The sequence below is a fragment of the Drosophila biarmipes genome, chromosome 3L (assembly GCF_025231255.1).
Source record: "Drosophila biarmipes strain raj3 chromosome 3L, RU_DBia_V1.1, whole genome shotgun sequence".
Classification (NCBI taxonomy): domain Eukaryota; kingdom Metazoa; phylum Arthropoda; class Insecta; order Diptera; family Drosophilidae; genus Drosophila; species Drosophila biarmipes.
The window spans coordinates 19,882,441-19,907,187 of NC_066613.1; the positions used below are offsets into that span (position 1 = coordinate 19,882,441).

The following is a 24,747-nucleotide window of genomic DNA, read 5'->3' on the forward strand; positions in this document are numbered from 1 at the left end:
CTATTTAAAACTGGTTACTTATAAAGATCTAAAGCAAAGCGAAACCAAAATCTTCTTTAATTTCCCTGAAATATTTTTTTATAAACTTTTTTAAATAAAGTATTTAAGAAATAATTAAAACTGGTTCTACAATTGAAAATAGTTTTAAAAGTGAAGAAATCTCATTTTACTTTCTTGTGAACCCTTTTAGTTAAAGAAATTTCCCGCCAAATTTAATTTTAGTTAATCTGAAGATTAATTTTTATAAATGTTTAAGTTGTAGCCAAATATAAGGATTCTAATTTAACTATACTCTTGATTCTTTCTTTTACGAACTCCATTATAAACCCAATTAAAAACAAAGACCAACCTTTACACTTGTTAACATAATATGTATTTTCTCATCTCGCCTCCCTCAGAATCCTTGTTTATACTTTAAGCTAGGTAATTCGTTAAGTAGATCTATACAAAATTGGTCTAAACTGTGAAAATAAACGGAAATAGTTGCACGGTATGTAAGTTGGGAGCTTGCCGGTACTTAGGGGAATACATATTCAGTTAGTTACATTAAATGCGCGCACAACAGCCTCGGCCTGACATCAAGACACATAACAGAGGAGACACAACAAACTGAATGGAATATAAAATACAATCGGTTCGGATTCGGTATTGGTTTCGCTTTCGGTTTCTACTTCATCAACAGGTCCCAGGCGTCGTCCTCGGCGCTGGCTTTGTTGCCCGACGACGAGGAGGTGGCCGTCTTCGGCTTGACATTCTTCACGTCCAGGTTCTCGAAGCCCTCGCTCAGCTTTTGCGAAGTGTCCTGCAGCTTCATGTTGCGGCGGGCGGTCGAGCCGCCGGACGGAGCGTTCTGGTAGGAGGTCTCCGCGCTCTGGTAGTTCGATGCCTCGAAACCGGACCAGTCGTCGTCGCGGGTGAGGCCGGCGGTGGCGGTGCCGCTACTGCTGCTCAACTGATTGTGGTACGAACTGGAGCTGGTCAGGTGTGTCTTGTTGTTGGCGTTGTCCTGCCAGCCGCCCCAGTCGCTGTCGCTGACGCCGCTCTGCTGGCCCAATCCGCCGGTCAGATTGCCGCCCACCGAGTTGGAGCGCTGGTAGGCGCTGTCCTCGAAGTTGGGATCGTTGTAGCCACCCTGGGGCGACGAAATGTTGCTGCCCGCCAAATTGTTCCAGCCTCGCTTGCCGATATCGGTGACCTGTGGAAAGGGATAGTTTTATACACGGTTTAGATAATTGAGCGGGAAGCTTCCACAACTACAGACCTTGCTGGCTACATCAGTAACTCCGCTCTGAACGGAGTCTAGCAAAGTTCCTTCTTTAATCTACAACAAAATAATAAGCAAATACGCAAATCAAATAAAAAATTATACAATTAAACAAAGAAATAATCCTATATTGCTAGTGTACTTTCGCAGATTTTGTTCTCTTTGTATTAACAAAATATAGCTACGAATTATAATTACAATTGCAACCAAAATCTTAATGTTGAATCAGACAAGACTCTATTTTAGAAATAAAAATTAATTAAGATCATATTTTTTCATATATTTTTTAACAACACTAAACATAATAGATATAAAAGCCAAAAGGTTTATATTTTAAGAGCAAATAAATGTAATAAAAAAGTACTTAATAAAATCAAAGTAAAATCGAACAAAATCCGACAAATTAAGCAAATAAAGGATCAAATTCCAAAATGCTATTAATAATTTAGAGAACTCACCTTCGTGGAGGCCAAATTGACAGTGGTGACGGCCTTCTCCTTGGCGGTGCTGGCCAACTTGGAGGCGTTGCTGGAGAACAGGCTCCAGCCAGAGGCCAAAGTGGATAGCGTCGAGTCGAGTAGCTCCTGAGATTGCGTTTTCGGAGGGGGCTCGCGTGTGAACCCGAAACCTGCATACTTTCCGCCCTGACTCGGTGGCAAGTGACTAGAAAAATATAATAATATTAAGCATTTATAGACAAAGGGGAAACTGCGTGTGGTGCCTACTCTGGCCTGGAGGCATTCTCCACTTGGCGTTTGCTGAAGAACTCCTCTTTCTGGTCCTTGAACTCCTGCGTTTGGTACTGCTGATAGCCCCCAATTTCGCCGCCTCCTCCGTTTTGATAGCCTCCATTGCCGCCATAACCTGTTGCACTGGGTCGCGACTGGGAGCTGCTGCTGCTGGAGCCACCACCTCCGCCGCTGTAGCTATTGGAGCTGGCCACTCGGCCCTCCGCCTCCTTGAGATCCCAGCTCTTGCCCTGGGCCAAGGTGGCTATCTTGTCGCGGTAGAGGGCCGCCGCCTTGGAGTTGTAGCGCTGAGTGATGGGCGCCCGATCGTTCCAGTCGGCCTGGTCCTCGAGGAACTCGCGGGCATTGCGATTGCCGCCCGCCTTCATCTTCTCCAGCTCGATGTCCTTCCACTTGTCCATGGTGACGGAGCGCACGAAGGACAGGTGGACGCCCAGGCTGCGGTGCTTGCCGGAGCACTCCAGGCAGATCCAGATGCCGTAGGTCACGGAAACCCACTGGGGATTGTGCGTGCCGCACTCAAAGCATTTCTGGGGATTCCAAAGAAAAATATGAGCAACTTTAGAGATATGCCAGGGGAAATCGTGTGCAGAGGGCAACCCACCGAGTTCTCGTCCTGGGGCTTCAGCTCCTGGAGCACCCTGCGCGTCCTGGGACTCGCCATGGCAACCGGTTTCTATGGTCTCCTGCGCCTGCCCTTTGTCTAGTGGCTTTCCCAACAACTGGCGTTTCGTTTCCGCAGCTGATAAAACCGAGTTGCTAATGGGCGATTTGCTGACGCTGGCGCTGATTCGGTGCAATCTCGGCGGCAAAGTGCGATCCTAAGCCCACACGACGGCTTGAGAGCATTTAGAGTCCACGGCGAGCGACACACACTTGGTTAAACGCATTTAGTAGGCTTGCAAATTTCTTGAAACAGCTGAGACGCTCAGAAATAATGGCAAATTGGCAAAAAAAATGTTAAGCGTGTCCCAATTGGAATGAGCTGCAGTGTGGCCAGAGCGGGCGAAAGTGATAAGGGCAAAGGTCGGGGAGTCCGCCTCTTCACTCAAACTATCGATATACCGATAGTCGTAGGGCAAGGGCGGGCTTTTTAAATTGAGAAGAAATTTCTCTATTAAGTACATGCTTTTAAAGTAGTTAAAAAAATTAAAATGTATTAAGCATTCTACATAATATGTAAGCAAGTTTGATAGTTAAAAATTTCTTGGCATTGGGACTCTGACTTAAACATTTTATAGATGGCTTTTTAAATATCAAAAGTAATTAGCTATATTTTAATTCGACTGTTTTAAGTAATTTTTTATTTCTTGTTTATCAATATATATAATTTTTAACTTCACCACCTTGTAGAAACTCAAAAAACTGGTAGTTTTTACTTTAAAACTTTATCATGAAAAATAAAAATTCAATCAAATAACTTATTTTAAGCAAGGAAGTAAGATAAATTAATTAGGCAAAGTAGAAGCCAAACTAAATTTTATGCTTATCAAAAACAGTAATCAAAATCAGGCCATCACAACACTGCAGAAAATCGCACTCCACTCTCCAGCAAATTCAATTAACCTTACGCGATGGCATCGCCTTTGTTTCGAGCACACCGCAACACTCCAACAAATTATACATTATCACGCTGATCTGATTGCCAGATCGATCGGCAGTCTTCAAGTGCCGACCACTGGCGACTGGAGATGCAGCTCCCGTTTCGCCGAGTCATCCCGAAAAAGTTAATAAAAACAGCGATTTATCACACTCGCAACAGTAATCAATCTCCTACCGATTTGGATACGGACTTTGGGGCCTCGCCTCCCGGGCAGGGGAAATTACTTACATGAGCGACTTCAATGCAAACAGACCGCGGGTGGGATGGCCACCAGAGATGAAAAGGGGAGCTGGGAAATCCCAATCACTGGACTTAGGCGCCGTCCGAAAGGCTTTTCCCTGCACTTTCCTATCTCCCGAAAAGGTAACCGACCACGCACATAACTCAGTGCCATGGGATTAGCATATAATTATGCACAATATTTCTGCAGAACGGCTGCCTGCCCACCGCTAATTCCCTTTCAATTTCCAAACTCGCGCATTTATTTAAGTCAGCCCCGTCGGAGGAGACCTCTGCGACTCTGTCCTCTATAATTGGCGTCGCACGCCCCGTGGGGGCGTGGCAGATCGGACCTGGATGTGAGCGGGTACGAGCATATAATTGCCGCGGCGACCGGAGGATGTGTTGAATTGAAAAGCCTGCCGGGTAATCCGATCGATCGATCCCGGTCTGCGGTCTGCGGGTCCGTCCTCAGTTAAGTTACGACTCCTGCCCGCTAAGTGAGCCGGGCGTTCCTGGCTGGGCACTCGCTCGACGCTTTCAACAACTACTTGTCCTGCTGCCGGAGCGGATTGGAGGCACTCAGAAAAACATTGGTGTATTGTCGAAAAATAGGGAGAAAATTATGATTAGGTAGATTATTTTTAAGATTAATGTTATAAGTCTTAAGTACTCTAAACAAACGAATAAAACTAGCTTTGCAGAATAATTACTATTTAATTTAGTTAAACCTCAAGATTTTAATTTCCCTTCTTTGTTAATTGCAAAATAACCTTTAGTTGAATTGTTGGGAACAACAAGTTAGTTTTCTCAATATGAGGTTTACCTTACGAATGTAAAATTTAGGATAATTGATAATATTCACAAACCCTTTTTTCCAAATCAGTATTTAAACTTAGTGTCAGTGGTTAACAGAACAGTGCGAAATCGATCCTTAGAGATATATTTTTGTTATATACAGTGGTTATGAAACTCTCTAACCTTGCGAAGGAAAAATTATAATATTTTAGGATTTTATAAAGTATTGAGAAACTATTTTTGTTAAAGAAGCAATCAAACTCAAGTCAAAGGTTAAGAAGACATTGAGAAATCGGTCCCTAAAGTAATTTATTTTTGTTATATACAGCGGTTATGAAACTTTCTAACCTTACCAGGGAAAAATTATAACATTTTAGGATCATATATAGTATTGAGAAAATACTTTTTCCCAAAGCAGCAATTTAACTCGACGTTAAAGGTTAACAGGACATTGAGAACTCTGGCCTTAGAGTAATATTTTTGTTACTAAAACACTATATTTTCCCGCGTTGCCTGTTTTTTGTCTTTTTTGAGTGCATTCCGCTGGTGGTCTTATCAGAAGCCGCGGAGTACGGCCCGATCTGCCAGAAATGGCATTGCTGCGCATCCATTATCGGCTCTGTCACTGCTCTTGCTCGGCCTGGCCACGCCCCCAAAAGCGCCACTGGGCATTTTGCACGCCGGCGCGGTCCGCCGAGGTCCTGGGTTCGACTCCCAGAGACCCACTCCGATTTGGGCTGGGAGTACTGAGTTATTGTGTGGATACGATCAAATTATAGGCTTAGACTTGCATTAAACTCGCATAGACGTCGTCGGCTGGCCCCGAAACTGAAGGTGGGCTCGAGGGTTCTGGAGAGGATGCGCATTTTATCATCGGAGCATCCGGTCCCGCCGCTGGTCAATTTCCAACTCCTGCCGCCCCGTCGATCCCCCTGCAACTTGTCAACACGTGCAAAACAATGCTCGACTCGTATTCGCATTCGCATTTGCATTGGGTCGCCGTCTCCCATTCCCCATAAGGTGCAAATGAATTTGAATTTATGCAAATGAGCAGACTGTTCGCACGCCGCAGCCACAAAGTCTGCGCAGGCACAGGTGATCTCCCTGGGTCACAGAGTCCAGGTTGCAGAGGGAAAAACGCAGGCGAAATAAAATAAAATCGCTCGAAATTGCACCAATTAAGGGGAAATGTATGGGCTGGCCTGTGGATGGAGCGAGGGGGATGGGCACCCCTCGGATGCAGATTGGTCTGCATTTATCAGCGATATTAAAGCGTTAAGTGAATTACTTATTCTCCTGGTCGCAGCAATGCGTTACCTTTCATGTCCTGCTGTCGGGCATCCCAAAACCCTTCCCCATTGGCCCCCCCCCCCTTTTTGCGGGTTGTCAATGCCCCATGTCGATGGCCGCGATCTTGCATGCGACAATTATACGGGCCCTGTGTTGTGTGCGACGCCAGTTTGGCTCCCGATCCCATGGCCAAAAGCGGCAACTCTCTCAAAGAGGGCCAAACTAGGCGCAGGAGGTGGACAAGGGGCTGTCCGGGACTAGTGATCGGCTACCGGAGACGCGAGGCTTTGGCCATTCCTGGTGCCGCTCCTCGCCGCTGATCGATTCGGAGCCAATCGATCGGCAGCATCATGCAACCGCGCACAGCCTTCAGCTTCGCTTGGGACTCGAGATGCAGGCGCAGAGGCGGTGCCAGGGGGGTTTCGTGGGGTTCAAGTAACCCAACTATTTGCCAGTATTTATTGGGGCCGATTTCTCAATGTAATGTTAGCTTTTATCGTCGATTTATATTTATTTAACAGGAACTTTAAGTTTCTCAATATAAGAGCAGTGATTATCTGCAGACTTTAAGGATTGGGATTTTTTTCGCATTACTTAACTTTTACATAACATAACCTCAGGTTGAGAAACCGGCCATTAGACAATAACTCAACGGAATAAAGGATCAATACAATATTCGAATTTTATTATATTCTATATAAAAATATAGCTGATTACTCTAAATTACTTCTTTAAAAAGCCTTCTAAAAACCCCTCCTTGGCCAGCCCCTGAACTCCAGTCTTCAACCCAGTGCCATTCCTGCTCCTTAGCTTAACAAATCGTGCCAAATAACACAACATAATGACAACAAAGCAGACGACGAGTCCGCAGACGTTGTCCACTTGGCTGCCTTTTGGTTGGGAGCTGGATGCTGGGATGTTGGGGTGCTGGGAGTCCGGCGTCCGGCGGCGGGCGGCGGGAACTGCAAGTCGGTGATTGCCATTTCAAGATTTTGCCACTCACACCAGCACAGCGTGGGGATGGCGAAAATTAAGAGATATTTATAATAAGCACGAAAACCACTTAATACTAACGCCTTTGGCAATTAACAGGTACAGGCAACAGGCGACGGCTGAAACAGCGGCCAGGATGCAATCGGAACTCTGGGATGATATGCAGTCCAGTTTCGGCTCGGTTAGGGGTTCCATTCAGAGATACTGGGGATTGTTTAAAGTTCCCTCTAAAAGCAGGAGCTACTCATCACCCCAAAGCGCCACAAAACTATATAGATATAGGATTTGCTAGGTATAAGTAGAAACAATACTCGAAGTTTCATAGAAAGCTCTAGAATACTAATTTAATAGTATTGGTTGGTATTTCCTAGTGAAAATATTCTTGATACAGTTGAATGGTATTTTATTTTTTTCTTAATGGCTACGGATTATTAAATTTTCATTTAAAAAATGGAATATCTTAAAGATTATTTCAATTTTACTCAAATATTCCAATGATAATAAAATGTTTAAAGGTTCATATTTATAAGAAGTCCCAAAATGATGTACTGTTTGTAGTTGTAGTAATATTTAACTGCTTCATAGACCTATTATAATTTTTATTGTACAAACATCAAGAGGTTTCCATTACGTATGCAATCCTCCGAAAGTAAACATATACCATTATTTCCACTGCGCTTAATTCATGTTTCGGGTGTCAATTTAATGGCGCCTTGATGACAAGATGAATCTTTTTCCACCATCACCACCGTAATCGGCTCCTGTCAAATGGATTTTTAATTAAATTTTTTCCGGTGTAGCCCTTTCTGGTGGCGCAAACCATTTCGTCGACTCATCGCAAGCCGCAGGTAACCGCGATCCGAATGGAAATGGAAATTCGGGGCTTTAATTGTTTCGCATTCTCTTGGCAGGCAGGCGTCTTTCTTTCTTTCATCACCGCTCGACGCTGGAGTTGACGCCTTCGGTGGCTCATTACAATCCGAACAATCCATAATGGATGGAGGCTAAGACGTTCGAATATCAGTTGGCGCATAGTTCGATTGATTCTCACCGAACAGCGATCACCGATCAGAGATCACCGATCAGCGATCCCCAATTCCCCGATGAAATGAATAACCGTTTCGGGGGCTACCCGGGGATCTCTTGAGCGAACGATTATGGCAGTGGTTTTCTGATTTGACAGGCGTTAAATTAAAATTTAATTCGGCCATCTATATAATTATAGTGATCCATCCGAGCATACACATTGACGACAAAAACGAGGACGGCGACGACTCGGCAGCGCATGTAATTAAAGCCACATTAATCACCCGGCCTCAGGAACGGATCCCCCCGAATCCCCAAGCGATCCACGAGCCCATCTTGCCAGGTACTTGAGCTCGAGCTCTCTGCGCTGGAGCCTGAGCCACTGCCTCTGTGTCTGCTTTTCACTTCGCTTTTGGTAGCCACAAAATTGTCAGATTTGTCCACTTGAGTTATTTTCGAAAAGTCTCTTTTGAGGAGGTGCCTCCGCCTCGCCCCTGGTTATCCATGGGTGTCAGCGGGTGTCATCTTCTGAGTTCCCAAACCAATTATACGAAACTCGTGAGAACTTTATGATCGTTTCGATTTTATTTGTACTCAGCACGCGGTTGGAAAACGGTGCTACCAAACTGAATAAATTAAGTAGAAATTGCACTATATTCTCGATTTAAAGCGATAGGAAAAATGGTCACTCGGCGTCGTGCTCCACGTTGATTACCTCCTCCTCCTCCTCCTCCTCCTGCTCGTCCTCCTCGGACTGATTCCGATGCCGTTGCCGATCAGCACCTGGTTGGTGGCCCACATTAATGGGCGCGCCCATGTACTTGGCTATGTACTGGCGGGCGAAACTGAGGGCAAAGGCCGCCGCCGAAGCCGAGGGCAAGGTCATGGGCAGGGCCCGGAAGGCGCTGTTCTCACCGCCCATTGATAATGGAGCTGATGCTGTGGGTGAGGCAGTTGGCGCCACCACTGGAGGTGGCTCTACCATGTGCTGGCCGCTGTTCCCCAAAGTGCTGCTCGTGCTGATCCCGCTGATCCCCGTGATTCCGGTGATCCCGGTCAACCCTGTGCCCCCTGTGATCCCTGTGCTCCCGTAGGGAAATGGCTGCCTCTGCTGGCCACATTCGGCAGCTGGAACTGCAGAGGGAGCTGCAGGTGGCACTGCAGTGGGAGCCGGGGCCACCGGACTGGGCGAGCTCGAGGTCGAGGGCGAGTCGCGCTGCTTGAGCAAGTTGACCCGCTGGTGGCGCCGCCATTTCGCTCGTCTGTTGGAAAACCAAACCTGGTTGATCAATCGGTGAAGAGACAATTTGTTAGTCGATAAACAGAAGAGCCGGGGATCGGAGCAGCTGGCTCCGGGTGTCGTGGTTAGTAGGGTGTAGGGATGTACAATGTGTCTTCGATTCGGGAGGTTGGTATACCAAAAATAAGGGGGTGTTGCACACTCACCTGCACCCTGGCCTCGCTCAGGGCCGTTCGACCTGCCAGCTTTTCGCGGGTGCTCACACACGGGTAGTGCGACTTGTCGAACTCCTTCTCCAGCTCGTCCAGCTGCTCCGGACTAAAGGTGGTGCGGTTCCGCCGGAACTTCGGCTGGTCGCTGTCCTCCGAATCACTGTCCTCGCCCTCGATGTCTGGGTGATAAAAGGTTTCGGTTCGGTTTTCTCAACAAATGTATACAAGAGCTCCTCGCCTCACCTATCATCCGGTTGGCATCTGCGTCCGGGGAGCGACTGTCCCGGCTCCCCGAGTCCGGAGAAAGGGCCGGCAGGGAGAGGCGTCCACTGCCCGCACTGCTGTCGCCACAGGCACTGCCACTATTCGTGTTGTTTCCATTCCCATTGCTGTTGCTGTGGGTGGTGTTGCTGTTGCTGCTGTTGGGATTTGAGCTCATGTTGCCATCACTGCCGTAGCTGCTGCCACTTCCGGCGGGCTGGAGAGGTCCACCAGCTCCGGCGGCCAGGGGAACGGCTCCCCACAGCGGATGATGCGTTGGCCAGGTGGGAAAACTGGTGTACGGATGCGGATGCGTGGGATGTATGGCATAGCCGTAACTCGCCGCCCGGGCAAACTCAGCCGCCGCCCTTTCCGCCGCCCGATTCCTCAATATTCTATTGATGCTGCTCACCGAGGGAGCTGTGGCATTGGTGCAGACACCTGGAGATCAGGTAAAGGTTTCAGAAATATTAAAAGTAATATATATACAACTAATAATACATATTATTCCTACACATCGAAAAAAAATCTTTGAAAATTTGTTAGTTTTCTCAGATTCTTCAATGCTTACATCCAGGATTAAATGTTCCCATTTGAGAATTTAAAATCTCACTTATCAAGGAAAAACGTTCTTGAAAATAAATTCAGAATTCTCGAGGTTTCTTGAAAATCAATAAGTTTCCTAGGATTCCTTAATATTTACATCCAGAGTTAAATATAATATATAATATTAAATATATTTGAGAATTTGGCTTCTTACTTTTTGAGGAAAAACATTCTTGAAAATAAACTAGGTCGACAGAACTTTTGAGGTTGTTTGAGATTAGACATTCTTGGAGTAATGATAAAAGTGTTTATAATTTCAATTTATTTGAGTGTGTCTAGTATTAAAAGTTTTTTTTATAATTTAGTTGGAAGCCATGTTTAAGATCGATTTTTAATTTAAATATTTACATCATTTAGTTATTTGGTAGCAATTTTCAATCGATAAAGAGAAACCTATAAACGGCGCTTGCTGATTTGGGTATGCTTTGATTCCTTGTTCCCTGCACCGGATGCTGTGCATCATGACCTGCTGGTGACCCCGAAATGAGCTGCAGATTGACTGTAATGAGAGTACCGATTGGGATCTCGCCGTGTGTGTGTTCGTGCGTCTCATGCGAGAGATGGCTATCGGAACGATTCACTGCACCGAGCGATGCGAGCTGACCAAAATCCTCAGTCCACCGTCCACCGTCCAGTGTCCACTCTCCACTGACCATTTCCACTGCCCACGGGCAACTGGCGACTGGCGACTGTCAACTGGTTGCTGCCGAGTGGACTACTTCTCCTCCTATTCTGTCCGCGATTATCTCGCAACTTCTGAGGAGGGAACCCAAAATGAGTGACACAAATGTGAGCACATTTACATATCAATCGCACTGGCAGCGGATGTTCATAAATTAGCCAATCGATAAATCTAAATCTGCCGCAGTGGAACAATATATATGGTATCCTCCCCGGTTCTTACAACATTAAATGAGCCCTCGGCGGGCATTGGCATTACGAGCACCATAAACACATCAATACCAGGCCGCGATGCCCGATGCCCGATGCTGATGGCTGCTCTTTCGGTTTCAGTTCCTCCTGTCAATCTGATACTTAAGAAGCTGAAGGAAGGAACTGAGGAACTTTGTGGCCCAAGGAAGCTGAAGACGCAACTTTGCAACCAGAGGACGCAGCCGCTTGTCGCGACCGTTGTCATTTGTTCGGCAATTTCGCTTTCGGGGGTTCCCTGTCAGTTAATTAGCCCAGCTACTCGCATTGTGTCCCTCCCTGTGCCGCATCACTAGCCCCACTCCGGCACAGAAGTCCTGCCCCATTGATCGGCATCGGTGCCCCGTGGACTGGTTTCTATTGTTCGCCTACCTTCGGTGATCAGTCGCTCGCGGATTTCCCACGCGAAGATCGTCGGATTCTCGCGCTTGTACTGCTCGATCTTGGAGACCACAGTCGGGGTGGCCACCTTGGGCTTGGAGCCGCCAATTAGGCCAGGTGGGCGCAGGGTGCCTGCAAGATGGGGAAAGTGGGGGTTAGAGAGTTAAGGATCCCTTATGATACTTATAGGTATCTAGAAATAGATATTACATAGCTTATGTATTGGTTGAATCTTTGATCCATACTATCTTGTTTTAATAACTATTTAAATACAATATAACCCACCAGAGTCTATAGATTATGGATTGGTTGATTTTTGAACCCCAAAACTACATTATCTTTAAAAACTTTTGTAAAAGAAAATGACCCCATTGTCATACAATTTTCATTTATAATCTTAGAAATGAGGATGTAATTGCAATTGATCTGATGATGATCTTAAAAAGCTTAAAAACTCCAAAAAATTTGTTTAGAAGTTATAAAAATAGGAGTACCTTATCATATATAATCTTAGAAATATAGATATAAATAACACTTGAATCTTCTTAAAAGTTGTAAAGAGTCCGAAAAATGTGTTTGTATTTTATAAAAACACCTTATTATTAAATGTATTTAATTTGGTTGTTCTTATTAAAGGGTTGTAAAAGGGCAAGATTTTTGTGGAACTCTTTTATTCAGCCTCAGGAGAGTTAGGATCTTTTAGTGATTTTCTAAAAATATCTTAGCCCAGAACTAAAAACAAAACCCAGCTAAAATCACTATAATTTATGTATTATCGTCGAATGAAAGTAACCCCTTGGTGCTTTTGACAAATGTTCATAATTAGAAAAAATTAATTTGTGGGACCCCAAAATCTGTGTCTGGCTGAGGGTGTGGCTAGTAGTAGCGCACCCCATCCCAGTTGTGCAATCAATTTGGCCTTCTTCCTATTGCCAGCTACTTGGATGCCTTGGGCCCTGGTGTATTGTGCGACTCGCATAATTTTCACATTGTTCAAAGCTGGCGGGCCCGTGTGGGCGTTTCGAACGGGTCAAAAGCCCTCCGGCGGCAGTGCATTGTGTGGCACTACGGGCCTCCAGATACCAGATACCAGATACTGTGCCATAGATGCCAGATGCCGAATGGCAGATACCTGCTACCTGTTGACTGCCTGCTCCGAGCCACTAACTAACTAGACAATTAAGCCAGCAGCCGGCGTCCATTCAGCGGAGCGCTAATTTGAATATTTGACAACATCAGCGGCCGGAGACTCCAAGTCGCAGAGTTACAGAGTCACCGAGTCACAAAGTCGGCTCAAATGATAATTCGTCGGAAGCAGTTGACAGGCGCGCGCGTTTATCTTGTAAATTGAGCTCTACACCCGGAGAAAAAAACCCAAAGATATCGCCTCAAATCGCCAGATTAGCCGGCTCATTCGGACATGTGCCATTGATTCGATTCCGAGTGGCGAAAACACTATTATCTTTAGCTTTTAATTGGCCTACTCCTCTTGTGTAATTTATTTGAAATTTATTACAAGCGGATTTTGTTTTCTGTGCACTGGGTTGCCTTAAATTAATGAATGGGCACACATGTACTTGTACATTTGTTCGCCAGCTTTTTGTGCGCAAAGCGGAAATTATTTACACAATTTCAATTGACTTGAATGGGAATGAATGGCATCCACACAGATCGGCTGGCAAGATTCGAAGTTGCACTAATGAATATCTGTGAATGGGCAGATATATTTGGCGTAGCCTTTTCTGACACACTAAAGTGGCTGGCGATAAAATAGCACTCATTTGTAGGTTGGTTAGGTCAAATATTCCATTTTATAAATCAAAACCTATAGTACATTTTAAAATTTGGTAGCTAATTTTTAAAGAACATTATCTTATTTTAAATGGTTATTATTTTTATAAGCTCCTAAAAAAACCAATTAAGGTCCAAATCATTTCATACATATACCAAAGAAAGGATATTGCTCATTAAAACCCTTGTGTAATCTTATAGAAGTACTCTTTAACTTGTTTATCTATCATTTGGGTATTTGCTGATAACAACTTCTAGATATTTTTAATTGTTTAAATTTAAGGAACTTACAAAATGGTGCAAAACTATTTTTAAAATTTTTAAAAAGATCAAATTTTAAATACTTATATATTATATAATTTCTTTTTTATTGATTATAATTTTTATGTTTTTTTTTTCATTAAACATTTGGCCAAAATTTAAAGTAAGTTCTGTGTTTCCGGCTCAGAATGCAAGCTTGCAATTGAAATTAGCCAGCTGGAGTGGCGAAGGTGGCAAATCGGGAATGACACGGCTGGGAGTCGAGCTCACAGGTGGCAACAGGTGTGCGGCTGCTGCAGACTTCTGCAGAGAAAGGGGTGCAGTGTTAGGGAGGACGACGGGGTGTCCAGGTGCAGGTGGGGGCGACGGCGATTGCCAATCGATTTGTCGTGTTTACGTGACCCCACAGCGGAGCCGTGCAAATCGATTGGGACGCTTGGGGACACTTGGCGATTGCATTTGGGGCGCGTGTTTCGTGGTTCCGCGTTATGCCGCTGATTGCATTGGTCAGGGTGGTCTAGACTTCCTCCTCCTCCCAAAGCATCTTCCCCACCTTAATGGCCCAACAACTTACCCAGCAACTTGGAGACAGCTCCTTGTTGGGACAGCATGTGCTGGGCCAGATCATAGCCTCGCAGGCCAAAGCGGGACAGCTCCAGTAGTCGGTGCTGGGAGGTCAGGGCGTTGAGATTTGTGGCCGCCGCCGCTGCTGCCGCCCCCGCAGCGCCTGGTCCCGCTGCTGCACTGCCTCCGCAGAAGAGGCCGCCCAACGCCGGAGCGGGGGGCGTCACCTGGGTCAGCATGGGCGTGGAGGGGCTCAGACTGTGCGGCTGGGCGAGGACTGAAATGGGAGGGTAACAAATCATTAGTACAGATAAAAAAATTGGAGGAACTCAAAGCCAAGATGGGAATAATTTTAAAATTCTTAGCTTGTTGAGTCCAAATCAGCTTAACATATAATCAAGAAAAATATTTCTTACAGACTTAATAGTTTAAAATAAATTGTTATTAAGACTTGAAAGACCTATCTATATGATAACACATATGTTAAAGTTGCAATTATTAAGGAAAATATTTCATTTTAAGTATCATAATCAACTAATCAACCATTCCTTCGAAAATTAAGCTAAAGATCTATTGAAATATTTTATTTCTAAGAGATTTCGTTAAGATAGGTATTTTTGAAGGGTAGACTACTCTACCTTTAAGTGTACTTGGTATTGTTAAAAAGAGTTTTAGCTTTAAAAAAATAAGTATATTTTGTATTTGTTTTAAAGCACCCAAAGCTCTAAGAATATTTTATAATATTTGATTCCCAAAATATTTTAAATAATATGTATATTTTTGTGCATATTTATGTTTTACTATTACCACCTAATTTTCCAAGTGCAGGCGCGCAAAATCATTAAACGTCAATTGGAATTTAAACGAAGCTGTTGCCGGCATTCCGCGCATGACACAGAAACACCAAGAAATTTGTAGCCCGATCACCGACTGGGGCCTCGAGGATTTGGGGGGACCTGGCACTGGGACAACTGGGATGGCTGGACAAATTTCGGTGTGTTTTTGATCGACGACGTCAAAGTCAAAGAGTCAGAGTCAGGACCCACAGGCCCCCGACCATGGGGCCTCCTCCGTCCAGTGGCGGAAGTGTCAACGTTTATGGGCATAATGGACGCGGTGTGGTCCATTACCGCTGACACTGACTGCTGATTCCAGTCGGAATTTATGAAATTCTCGCTGGCAATTTGTTGGACCTGGATCTGGGGATCTCTGGATTGGAATCGGAATCGGAATGGCAATGGGTATGAGACGGAGATCGCTTGTCAGCGGCCTGGCAGCAATTGGCCATTCCTCGGATGTAGAAGCTTTTATGTTCATTTTGACATTTTATCTGATCGCGAGAACTGCACACATTTTAACACCTCTTTTTTGGTGCGATCCAGCTCCGTGTGTGGCGACGGCATGCCACGGCAGATCGCCGATTGGCAATCGAGAATCGGCCATGGGGATCTCCGCCAGCTTCTGGGCTAATTAAACCCCATGCAGATGGGTTGCAAGACCATCGGGGCTCACTCCATTTAAAAGTGGCCGCCGCAATTTGTTGCACTCGCATGTTGCGCCAATTGTTGTGGCCATGGTTATGGCCATGCTTGATTTATGCCGCCGCAACAGCCGGCCAACTTGGATGTCAACGAGGCTGAGTGCCTCCGGACTGCCATTGCCATAGTCCCCAATCTGGAAGACCCAGTCCCAGTTGCAGTCCAGATTCTATGGTAAAGTCGGTTCGGGATCGACCGATGATTTACTACGCAATGCGACAGCTCCGACTGCTCCGCGATGCGCCTCAGTCAATTGCAAAAGCGGCTTAAATCGCTGGAACCACGGCCCAGGCCCGAACCTTTCTGCTGCCCCTCGATCCTCTGCACCGAAAAAAATATCAAGAAATTAGGGCTTTAAATTGGTAAATAAATTGTTGTATCTTTGAGTTAATATACCATACTTTTTGGTTTTTAAATATATTTTATTTTATATATCTTTATTTTTTCCCCCAAAATTTAATAATTTTAACAAATTAATAAGATTCTAAATTATAAAAAAAATTGAGAAAAATTAATACAGCATTCCCGATTGGACCTTAAATTTTTATAAACTAACGTCATACAAAAACTATCTTGAACTCCTTAGCTCCTTTTTTTGTGTCGTATAAGCCAGCCTTCTTTGATTTAATATAATAATCAGGTCTTATAAAAATATGATATCGAAATTTCTTCGAGCACAATATTTTAAAGTAGGTAATTAATAATAATTAATTACTATTCGCCCCTACTGGGGTAAATTTAAGGAATAGAACCTTTACAAAAAAGTTTAAAATTTCATTTGATTGATTTTTAGTTATTTTTACAATGAATCAGATACTTTTCTCAGTGTTCCAGATCGTACGTCACCGTGAGACTTATAACAAGAGGCGATGCCGATCGGAGTCGCACTGAAGCTCGAGCTCGGGATCGCAGCTCGCCACAAGTGATGATCGCCTCGGAATTCAATTGATAGTTTGATTTATTGCTACCGGTAAGTTTTTGCCGCTGCCCCCCTCTTTGGGCCCCCTTCCCAGGCACTGCATATAAATTAAAGTTGCTCGCTTTTTATGCGGCTCCTCAACGCATCCCCATCCCGAATGGCCATCCCCACATCCTCGTCTTTAACCGCATCCCCAGCCCCCTCGGTTAGTGCTCGCTGATCTTGTTTGTCGCGCGCAGCGCATTACTCGTCCTCCGAAGCTTCTGGTTTTTACTGCCAGCGCGCATTACGGCGATCTTCGCACATTTTCCTAAGCTCCAAGAATTCCGCTGCGGGGAGACGTGCTCTTACATAAGTCACTCTAATTTTATGCCATCCTTTATTGGATTTTATTGTACGGTTCTGGATTATGGTCAGCTGTTAAAGTGTGCCTAACCAGAGGAATAAAAATATGCAAATTGAATTAAAACTCGTTAGGCTTTAAAGAGAGCCAAATGGTGTTGAATATATTTAGGCTTTTGATGAGTGTTGCCTTCTAAAAAACATTGTTCTAGGGGCTGTAAAAAACACTTTTATTCGATCTAAGAAGATGAGTTTCAATTCAGTATCATGAAGTACTTTCAAAAGTTCTTCAAAACAAAACCTAAGGTAGTATTTTAAAATTAAAAAAATATAAATTATAATAATATACAATGATCCACCTATTATTTGAACAAAACTTCTGAGGACAAAGGGGTTTTAAGACCTCCTTTATAAGATATTGTTACATAATCATTTACAGAGGTGACCCATATAAGTCACTGTTTCCTTTTTGGGACTTTTTTCGTAAAGCCCAAAGAGTTTGTGATATGATAACCCCAGTTCCTTGGGCGGCAGAACCTCCAACTGGCGTGACACACATATGCATATACGTAACGCAGGGCGAGAGTAACGCAAGGAGTTCGGACCATGTGCATTTTCGAGCCCATCCGTACCACACCATACCATACTACCCTACCATACCATACCATACCATCGCGAACCCAGTCGAGGCACTCTTCAAAATCATTGTGCACACCTTTTATACGCTTGGCTTTCTAAGAATAATGCGAATACACGCACCACGTAACCTGAGACCCCTAAGTATGGTTTCTGCCCTATGCTTAAACTTCAATGTATGCCATGTACCCCTTGGGGGCCCCGGACCCCTCGCATCGAGTCGCCGCGTCTCTTTTCCAGTCACTCTGCCTCTCCGGCCGGGGCTCTTTTTATAATTATTTATTTATTGTGCAACTTCCAACACCTTCGGAGAGACAAGTCAAAGCTTTGCCCTCCCCATGGCCCCCAGAGTCCCCCAGAGCTGCCATCCGGGACACTGTGTGTATCTTGCAGATACTCGTGCATTCGATGGCCGCCGACGTGAACTAATTTTATTTGACAACCCATACTTGTGCAAAACAAATTGCCACTGATGTGCGAAAGACCAAAACAGTTGCCACAGTTGTGTGTTGCTGCTGCTGCTGCTGCTGCTGCTGCTGCGTTGCTGTTGTGAAATTTCCAAATCATTGCACTTCTGCGGCAGGCATTTGACTAGTGCCACCAGTTTCTCGGGGCTGGCTTTTGTTTTAAACTGTTTCGGGCCCCCGATTCCGATATCCCTGTCAGTTCACGGAATTCGCCCGAATATTGCGGCTCGAATGGAGCGTGCAGCAACAGCAACGCCACAACGGCAACACCAGCAACACAGGCGATATCAGCGGATATTGTAGCTACAACTGTCACAGTGGTTACTTTAGAAGAAATATAACGTAAGTTGTCAAGAACATATTTTAAAATCTTTGTACGAGTATCTAATAAACAATTTCAAGATACATACTTTAAAAAAAATATCTATTTTAAACTTTTTTTTGCCTGGAACCAAAATAAAAGAGCTAAATATTACGTAAAATATAACTTTGTTTTGTTTTTAGTTAAAGAGTTTTGAAAAGGAATAACGTATGAGTGACCTTTACATTATAAGAAGCCTTTCTTGGCTAAACTTAGAACAAATAAAAGGTATACGTTTTAATCTGTTAATTTTTCTAAGCGAAGACAACTCAATATTTTCTACAATTACTAATTAAAGGTAGGTTGTTATCAAATAGTTAGAGTTAAAGTGGTTAATTTGCACAAGGATTATCACTTTCTCAACCAATGTATTGCGGCAATAAAATATTTTTCTTAAATCCAAATAAAGTAATTGATGAAAATTCTTGAATATACATTTTTTGTGAGATTAAAACAATTGATTTTTTAAATTAAAACACAAAAATTAATGAAAACTCTTGAAAAATATAAACAGTTCTGCCAATTAATGCGTTTCCACAAAACTTGTAGGTAATTTATCAATGCAAATTATTAATAAAAGCAGTCAAATAGTTTAAAAAAAGGAGTTTTTTTTACAGAAATTGTAATACTTAATACATTTATTTGTTTTTAGACAGTATAGGGTTTCTTCACTCACCTGTGGTCGCCGCCGTGGGCGAGACGGGCGTGATTGCCGACGGCTGGCCGACGCCCCCGGCGGAGCTGCCCAAGAGCTGCACATGCGACGGCAAAGGCACGGCGGCCATGGGCATGATTGCGCCGGGGGACTCGCAGCTCCCGGGGATCGGAATGCCGGACGATGCTACTGGTACGGACGCTTTATTGGTTGTCCTTGTGGGCCCGGGGGATGTGGTGGTTGCCATGCCACGCTCTTGTCGGCTTAGGAACAGCAGAACGGGATAAGGGGGTATTTTTAGTGAACAGGAGGCATTTTATTGGGGCCTGTTTTTCCGACGGTTTTTTGGGGGATTCTCGGTTTGGCTTTTTTCGCCACCTTGGATGCCACTCGAAAACGCGCACCGGAACCGCTCGCTTGCGTTGCTGCCGTTGCTGTTGCTGGTTGCTAGTTGCTGGCTGTCAGTTGCCCGTTGCCAGTTGGTGTTGCTGCTGTCGCCGCTGTTGCCGCCGTGTTGTTGCTGCTGCTCACCGCTCGCTGACTCGACGCGCACCGCACTTCGCACTCAAACTCAACGCCCGCCGACTCGCTGAATGAGACTGAGCGCAGAGCCACCGGCAGCGCAATATCTTACTTGGCTAAAACTCGGATCGGGTTGCTTTTGCTTTGCTCTTGCTTTGCTTGCGCCGTGCTGTGCTGTGCTGCTGCTGCATTCTGGTTTGCCTGTGGTTGTGGTCGGTTTGCCATTGAGCATTCAGGGGTTTTTTCTCCTTTTTTTTCCACTTTCCTGCCTCTGAGTGTGTGTACCATTGAGCGTCGAACCATTGAGCGTATTCACGGTGGAAACGAGAGGCACGTATATGTATCTAAAGGCAGCGAAACCCCAAACCAAAACCGAAACAGTTGTAAAAGTTCAATAATTAATTACTCGGGCATTCGATTTCAGTGCATTGTTTATCAAAACTTTCAGGCTAGACCTGCGCCACCAGTTGCTTTCGGGCTTTTAATCGACCAGCGATTTTGTTTGGTAATAGCAAAAGTTTTTTATGGTTGTGCCGACACCAAGAAATGGCTGTCAATCATCCATCACTAAAAGTAACACTGCAACATAGAGAGTTTCTGGTAGATTTTTTAAAAAAATTTAAGTATTTAAAGGGGTAAATATTTTGATAGATTGGAACAAAAATACAGTATAGATCATAAGTCATATTATTAGCATTAAAATGTTATGTAAGTAATAAAAGTATATATTAAATTGATAGATAATTTTGTTCAGAACCTTATAAAATTATTCTTTAAGATGCATTTTATTTCAATTTTAATATATTTGTGCTATAAATATACCAGCAACCAACCTTACAGAAAATACCATAATTTTATTACTTGAATGTCTAACTATAAATATATATAAAATATATATCAAATATATTAAGGTATTCCAGAACAGTTAATAAAGGTACTTTAAAATTTTAATGCTATAAAATTAGTGAATAATATTTTGATTCTTCGAATTCTTCTAAATTATTTATAAGATTCTATAATCATTATTATAATAGATCGTATAATACAATATCATAAAAATTATATATTATAATATTATTAACCAATGCCCATACCTAACATTAAAATCCCTAGGTATTTAATATTGATTAGTTTTTCCGATCCTTATTTTTTCTGCGTGATTTAGCCACTTGTCTTCCGTACCCCCAACTCCTTCCTCGAGAGGGGGCCTTGCAAAAAACGCATTACACGGGACATCGGCGGACATTAGTGACTCGGCCGGACGGGAAACCAATGAGTCCGCGTTGGACGCGACTCCACTCGCCTGGGCCAACCACCGCGGTGTCTTGTAAGCCTGGTAAGTGGCTAAAAGGGGGTGGTAAGGAGGTGGTAAGCAGCGGCGTAACCGATTAGCGCCACTCGAAAGAGACAGCAGCAGAGGGAGCGAGAGAGAGAGAGAGAGGAGCCTGCGCAGCCCAAGGAGGCGCGAGCGAGAGGGCGGCAGTGCAGTTGCAGTGGAGTGACAGGAGCGGCACGAGGTGAAGATGGGTCGACTAATTGATTTATTTCGCCCACTGTGCCACTGTGCCCCTCTCGCTCCCACTGGCGCACTGGTTGGCTGAATTACACAAATCAGGAGCCGTGTAATGATGGCCGCCGAAATGCACTAGTGTCTGTGTCCCTGGGCCCTGCGACTTCAAATTACTTTTGCATTTTTGCCCGGTCGGAGGTGTTGTTTTTGTGCAACTCGCCAGGCGTAGCTCAGCGCAGGGGGTGTACCGGAGAGGCGGCAAACGGGCCAACCTCCCACACTGATAATGGAAAATAATCAATTTTAATGGCCTGCAATTTGCCAGCGCAAAATAACAATCGTTTCGATTCGGATTGAAAGGCACAACTTTTTCCATTCGAAATGCCAATGCACGCACGCAGAACTTTTCGCCAAACGCGAACATTTATTTATTTATGTTGATGGAAGACCAGGCAAAAGTTGCTTCCACTAAAAAATATTTACCAGCCACTGGAAAGAGAGAGGGAGAGAGGTGCAAGCTCGTTGAGTTGGGCTCACCTTACATAATTTGAGCGTAACTCAAGCTGGCTGGCGCATTGAGTGAGAGCGAGCGAGAGGCGTGTCTGAAGAGCAGGCGCGCAGCTGCGCACTAGCCTGTATGGCCGTCCCACTTGCTCTCTTGCCAGCTCCAAGCCGGGGAGGCGCCCAATGGGAGCAGGCCAAGAAAACTCAAAGAAAACTGGTGCGCAGGGGGAGGGGGATCGGATGTTGGGCAGCGGAATTAGCCCGCCTTGCCTAACCCCTCCCCGCCAACCCCCTGCTGATTGATTTCGGCCCGTATGATTGATTAGATTAATAACGCGGCTAATTAAACATTTATCACTGTGTCTCGCAAGCCGCCTAAAGGGGGGCTCAAATTAACCCTCCCAAAGTAAAACAAATTATGCCGCTGCTACAGGCTAACTTCCTTAAGTAGAATCTTGTTTGTTTTTAAGATCTAAAGTAAAAATTAAGTTAAAATTTAATAACTAATATATGGTTTTAATAAAAATATATCTCCAATATCCTTTCTCAGGAGCTGAAAATAAGATATGTTTAATTATTATCAGAAGTTTTTTAAAAATTGTAAGGTATGTGGCACATTTGAAATATGTAAAAACCGTTAAAGATCCTTTAATTGTTTAGATCCTTTCTTTTTTAATTATTAATTTTTTAATTAATAGATTAGTGAATAAAATATGTTGTTATTCTTAAAGCAAGTAAATGGTTTTACTTTAAGTATTTAGAATATTCTAATTTCTGTATTTCTTTAAATGACAGATACCCATTGAAGTTAGGGATGTTCGACTGTGTGCCTGCTTCTAATTGCGTTTCGTGCTACTTTTCTTTGGGGATGGGCGCATTAATTATAGCCGCCTTGGCTAACGCCTGCCGGCCGCCATTATTTCGGCAGCAAAGTGGCCGGGTTGCAGCCAGATAGTCATCTAGTATCTACATCCCGGCCCAAACTTACCCGAACTTAGGGCCAAGCCCTCTGGGCCGTGCATATTTGTGGTAGCCACGCTTCCTGTTTTTGTTTGCTCGCCTGTCCGCCGTCCGCCGTCCGCCGCCCGATGTCCGCTGTCCGGCTGGAAATATTCGAAGCAATGTAGACAAGAAGTGCTCAGGCCGGGCGGAGTTTTTGTGCCCGTGGTTAGCGACGCGGTGGTGTTTACCCACATGTAGGCATATGCATATGCTGATTTCCACCGGAGCGGGGGCTATACTTTTTCTATGGGGGGAATGGGCAGTGGGAGTGGGCCGCCGACTCGGTGAACCGTGAAAAAACCCCGGGGTAGAGTTCTCCGCGGGCCAACAGAGTATCGGAATTTCGTAATGTTAACAAACAAATAGAAAATAACTTTTAGGCACAGCGGTGTAGCTTCCTTGTAGAGAAAAACCAGCGGCCACCTTTCGCCGGATGGTTTTCACACAGAAAGAAAATTATCACTAAGGAAATCCATTCCGACGAAAGGGTTCTTAATTTGCAAGATTATCGGTAATACCTTTTCTTTGAGGATATTATAAAATTATTAATGTTTCCTAAACATTTTTTGAACATATACCTTAGACTGCACCGTTCATAAACCCGATTTATCTGTTAAAGCCCTATACAATTTTTAATCTAAAAAAGGTATCTGGTATATCATACATGTTCCGCATTTAATCAACTAGATTAAGACTTTTAAAATAATTATTTTAAGATATTTTTTTCAGCGTTAGACCTTCTTTCTAGATACCAAAGACAGCGGAAATATGCTCAAGTTTCTGTTTTTGTTGGTCGGAAATGTTTAGCGCTTGCTCAGAATGATTAAAGTGTCGCTTTTTGTCTGGCTCCAGTTGCTTTTTTCCATTTGCATGCAAATGTTACTCAAAATTTGCTGACTAATGCGAAAGCGAACAAATCTACGTACTCCATTGTAGGTTAAATTGCAGAGACTTCCTGATTCTTCTCAAAAGTGGAAGTACCCGTGAAATCAATTTTGATGTGCCATTCTAGCTGACATTCTACTGGCGGTTTCTATGCGGAAAACTAACTTTCTGCCATGGCAACTATAACAAAAAATACAAAAATTAGTAAAAAATATTCTACTTAATCTGGAACATATATATCTCACTTTTTAAAAAATTAACATATTCTTATTGTTCTTTCATAAAGTAGACTGCACTTGAAAGTTGATAAAGCTTTGATCTCTCATATTATAAAGCCCTTGTTAGTGCATTTTCGGTAGGTATGTCAGCGTTATAATCCCTTAATCCATTTCTCGGGTCCGTCACTCAAATTTAGATACCGAAATTGGCGGGCTACTGACTCAAGTGCCTCAATATCACGGCGAGCACGCACCACTCGGCCGGCGGAATGTAATGATTAACTTTTCGCAGTTGCTAAATTAAGTGAGTTTTTACTGCCGCCCGGATCGGGGGCCACGAGGAGTGGGGTCTCGCCAGTCCGGGGGCTCCTGCATCATCGACAAGAGCAAAGTTTGCAGTTGGCCAGCTCAAAAAGGAGTGGCAAGGGGGGCGATGGGATGGCATCGCATTGCGTGACGGCGACCGGGGCCAGAAATGATTTCCACATACCACAGCAGTTAAAGCCCTTAAGTCAGGGAGAAAATCCAATTAAATTCGGTAGCGAAAGAAATAAGTCTGAACTGTCGGCAAAATGATTCTACATACACGTATTTGCGTCAACATTGATTTTGCAGAAACAGAAACATCCAAACAGGGATTCGATGGCATGGCCCCGGCGGAGGATTCGGGGGCGAGTGCGGGCTAAGCGGCTCCAGGACAAAGACGGACAGAATGTAGTTCATGTGCATGGCGATGGCGTGATTGAGGACGAACCCGAGGACAGCAGCAGCAGCAACTGCACAACAGCAGCAGCAGCAGCAGCAACGGGAGCAGCAGCAACATCATCAGGACACACATAGGAAAACGATCCTAAAAATTAGAAAAAAGTCTTTACTTCTCTAACTATAACCACTCACTTTATAGGAATTATATTTTAATTTTAAAAACATAATTTTAAGATTTTTTGGTTACCTTTATCCCTTTAACACGTAAGTGTTTTGTTTGGATTAGAATAAATAT

General features: G+C 44.1%; 2 protein-coding genes across 3 annotated transcripts; both read right to left on the reverse strand.

Annotated features, from left to right (window-relative positions):
• Positions 1-350: 350 nt before the first annotated feature.
• Positions 351-3,016, reverse strand: LOC108035602 (ADP-ribosylation factor GTPase-activating protein 1). The gene is made up of 5 exons (XM_017111280.3): positions 2,618-3,016; positions 1,990-2,543; positions 1,723-1,927; positions 1,262-1,321; positions 351-1,195 (listed from the first exon to the last, which is right to left on the reverse strand). Exons 1-5 carry the CDS (start codon positions 2,675-2,677, stop codon positions 668-670), a joined length of 1,407 nt encoding a protein of 468 aa, XP_016966769.1. The 5' UTR covers positions 2,678-3,016; the 3' UTR covers positions 351-667.
• Positions 3,017-8,505: 5,489 nt separating this feature from the next.
• On the reverse strand, positions 8,506-19,838 carry LOC108035628 (paired box protein Pax-6). 2 transcript variants are annotated; one of them, XM_017111322.3, is made up of 6 exons: positions 19,128-19,838; positions 14,199-14,465; positions 11,564-11,704; positions 9,638-10,096; positions 9,389-9,573; positions 8,506-9,221 (listed from the first exon to the last, which is right to left on the reverse strand). In XM_017111322.3, the coding sequence occupies exons 1-6, from the start codon at positions 19,351-19,353 to the stop codon at positions 8,628-8,630; spliced, it is 1,872 nt and encodes a 623-aa protein (XP_016966811.1). In that variant the 5' UTR covers positions 19,354-19,838; the 3' UTR covers positions 8,506-8,627. The 2 variants fall into 2 exon arrangements, with proteins under 2 accessions (XP_016966811.1, XP_016966812.1); XM_017111323.3 differs by having other exon boundaries at positions 8,739-9,204; positions 19,128-19,837.
• Positions 19,839-24,747: the final 4,909 nt, after the last annotated feature.

Excerpts from the sequence above, each read along its gene's own strand:
- LOC108035602 (XM_017111280.3), bottom strand. The coding sequence starts at position 2,677 with ATGGCGAGTCCCAGGACGCGCAGGGTGCTCCAGGAGCTGAAGCCCCAG. Across the intron at positions 1,322-1,722 it reads TCAATTTGGCCTCCACGAAG|ATTAAAGAAGGAACTTTGCT; the intron begins GTGAGTTCTCTA and ends ATTTTGTTGTAG. Across the intron at positions 1,196-1,261 it reads TTACTGATGTAGCCAGCAAG|GTCACCGATATCGGCAAGCG; the intron begins GTCTGTAGTTGT and ends CCCTTTCCACAG.
- LOC108035628 (XM_017111322.3), bottom strand. The coding sequence starts at position 19,353 with ATGGCAACCACCACATCCCCCGGGCCCACAAGGACAACCAATAAAGCG. Across the intron at positions 11,705-14,198 it reads AGCTGTCTCCAAGTTGCTGG|GCACCCTGCGCCCACCTGGC; the intron begins GTAAGTTGTTGG and ends CCCATCTTGCAG. Across the intron at positions 10,097-11,563 it reads CGAGCGACTGATCACCGAAG|GTGTCTGCACCAATGCCACA; the intron begins GTAGGCGAACAA and ends CCTGATCTCCAG.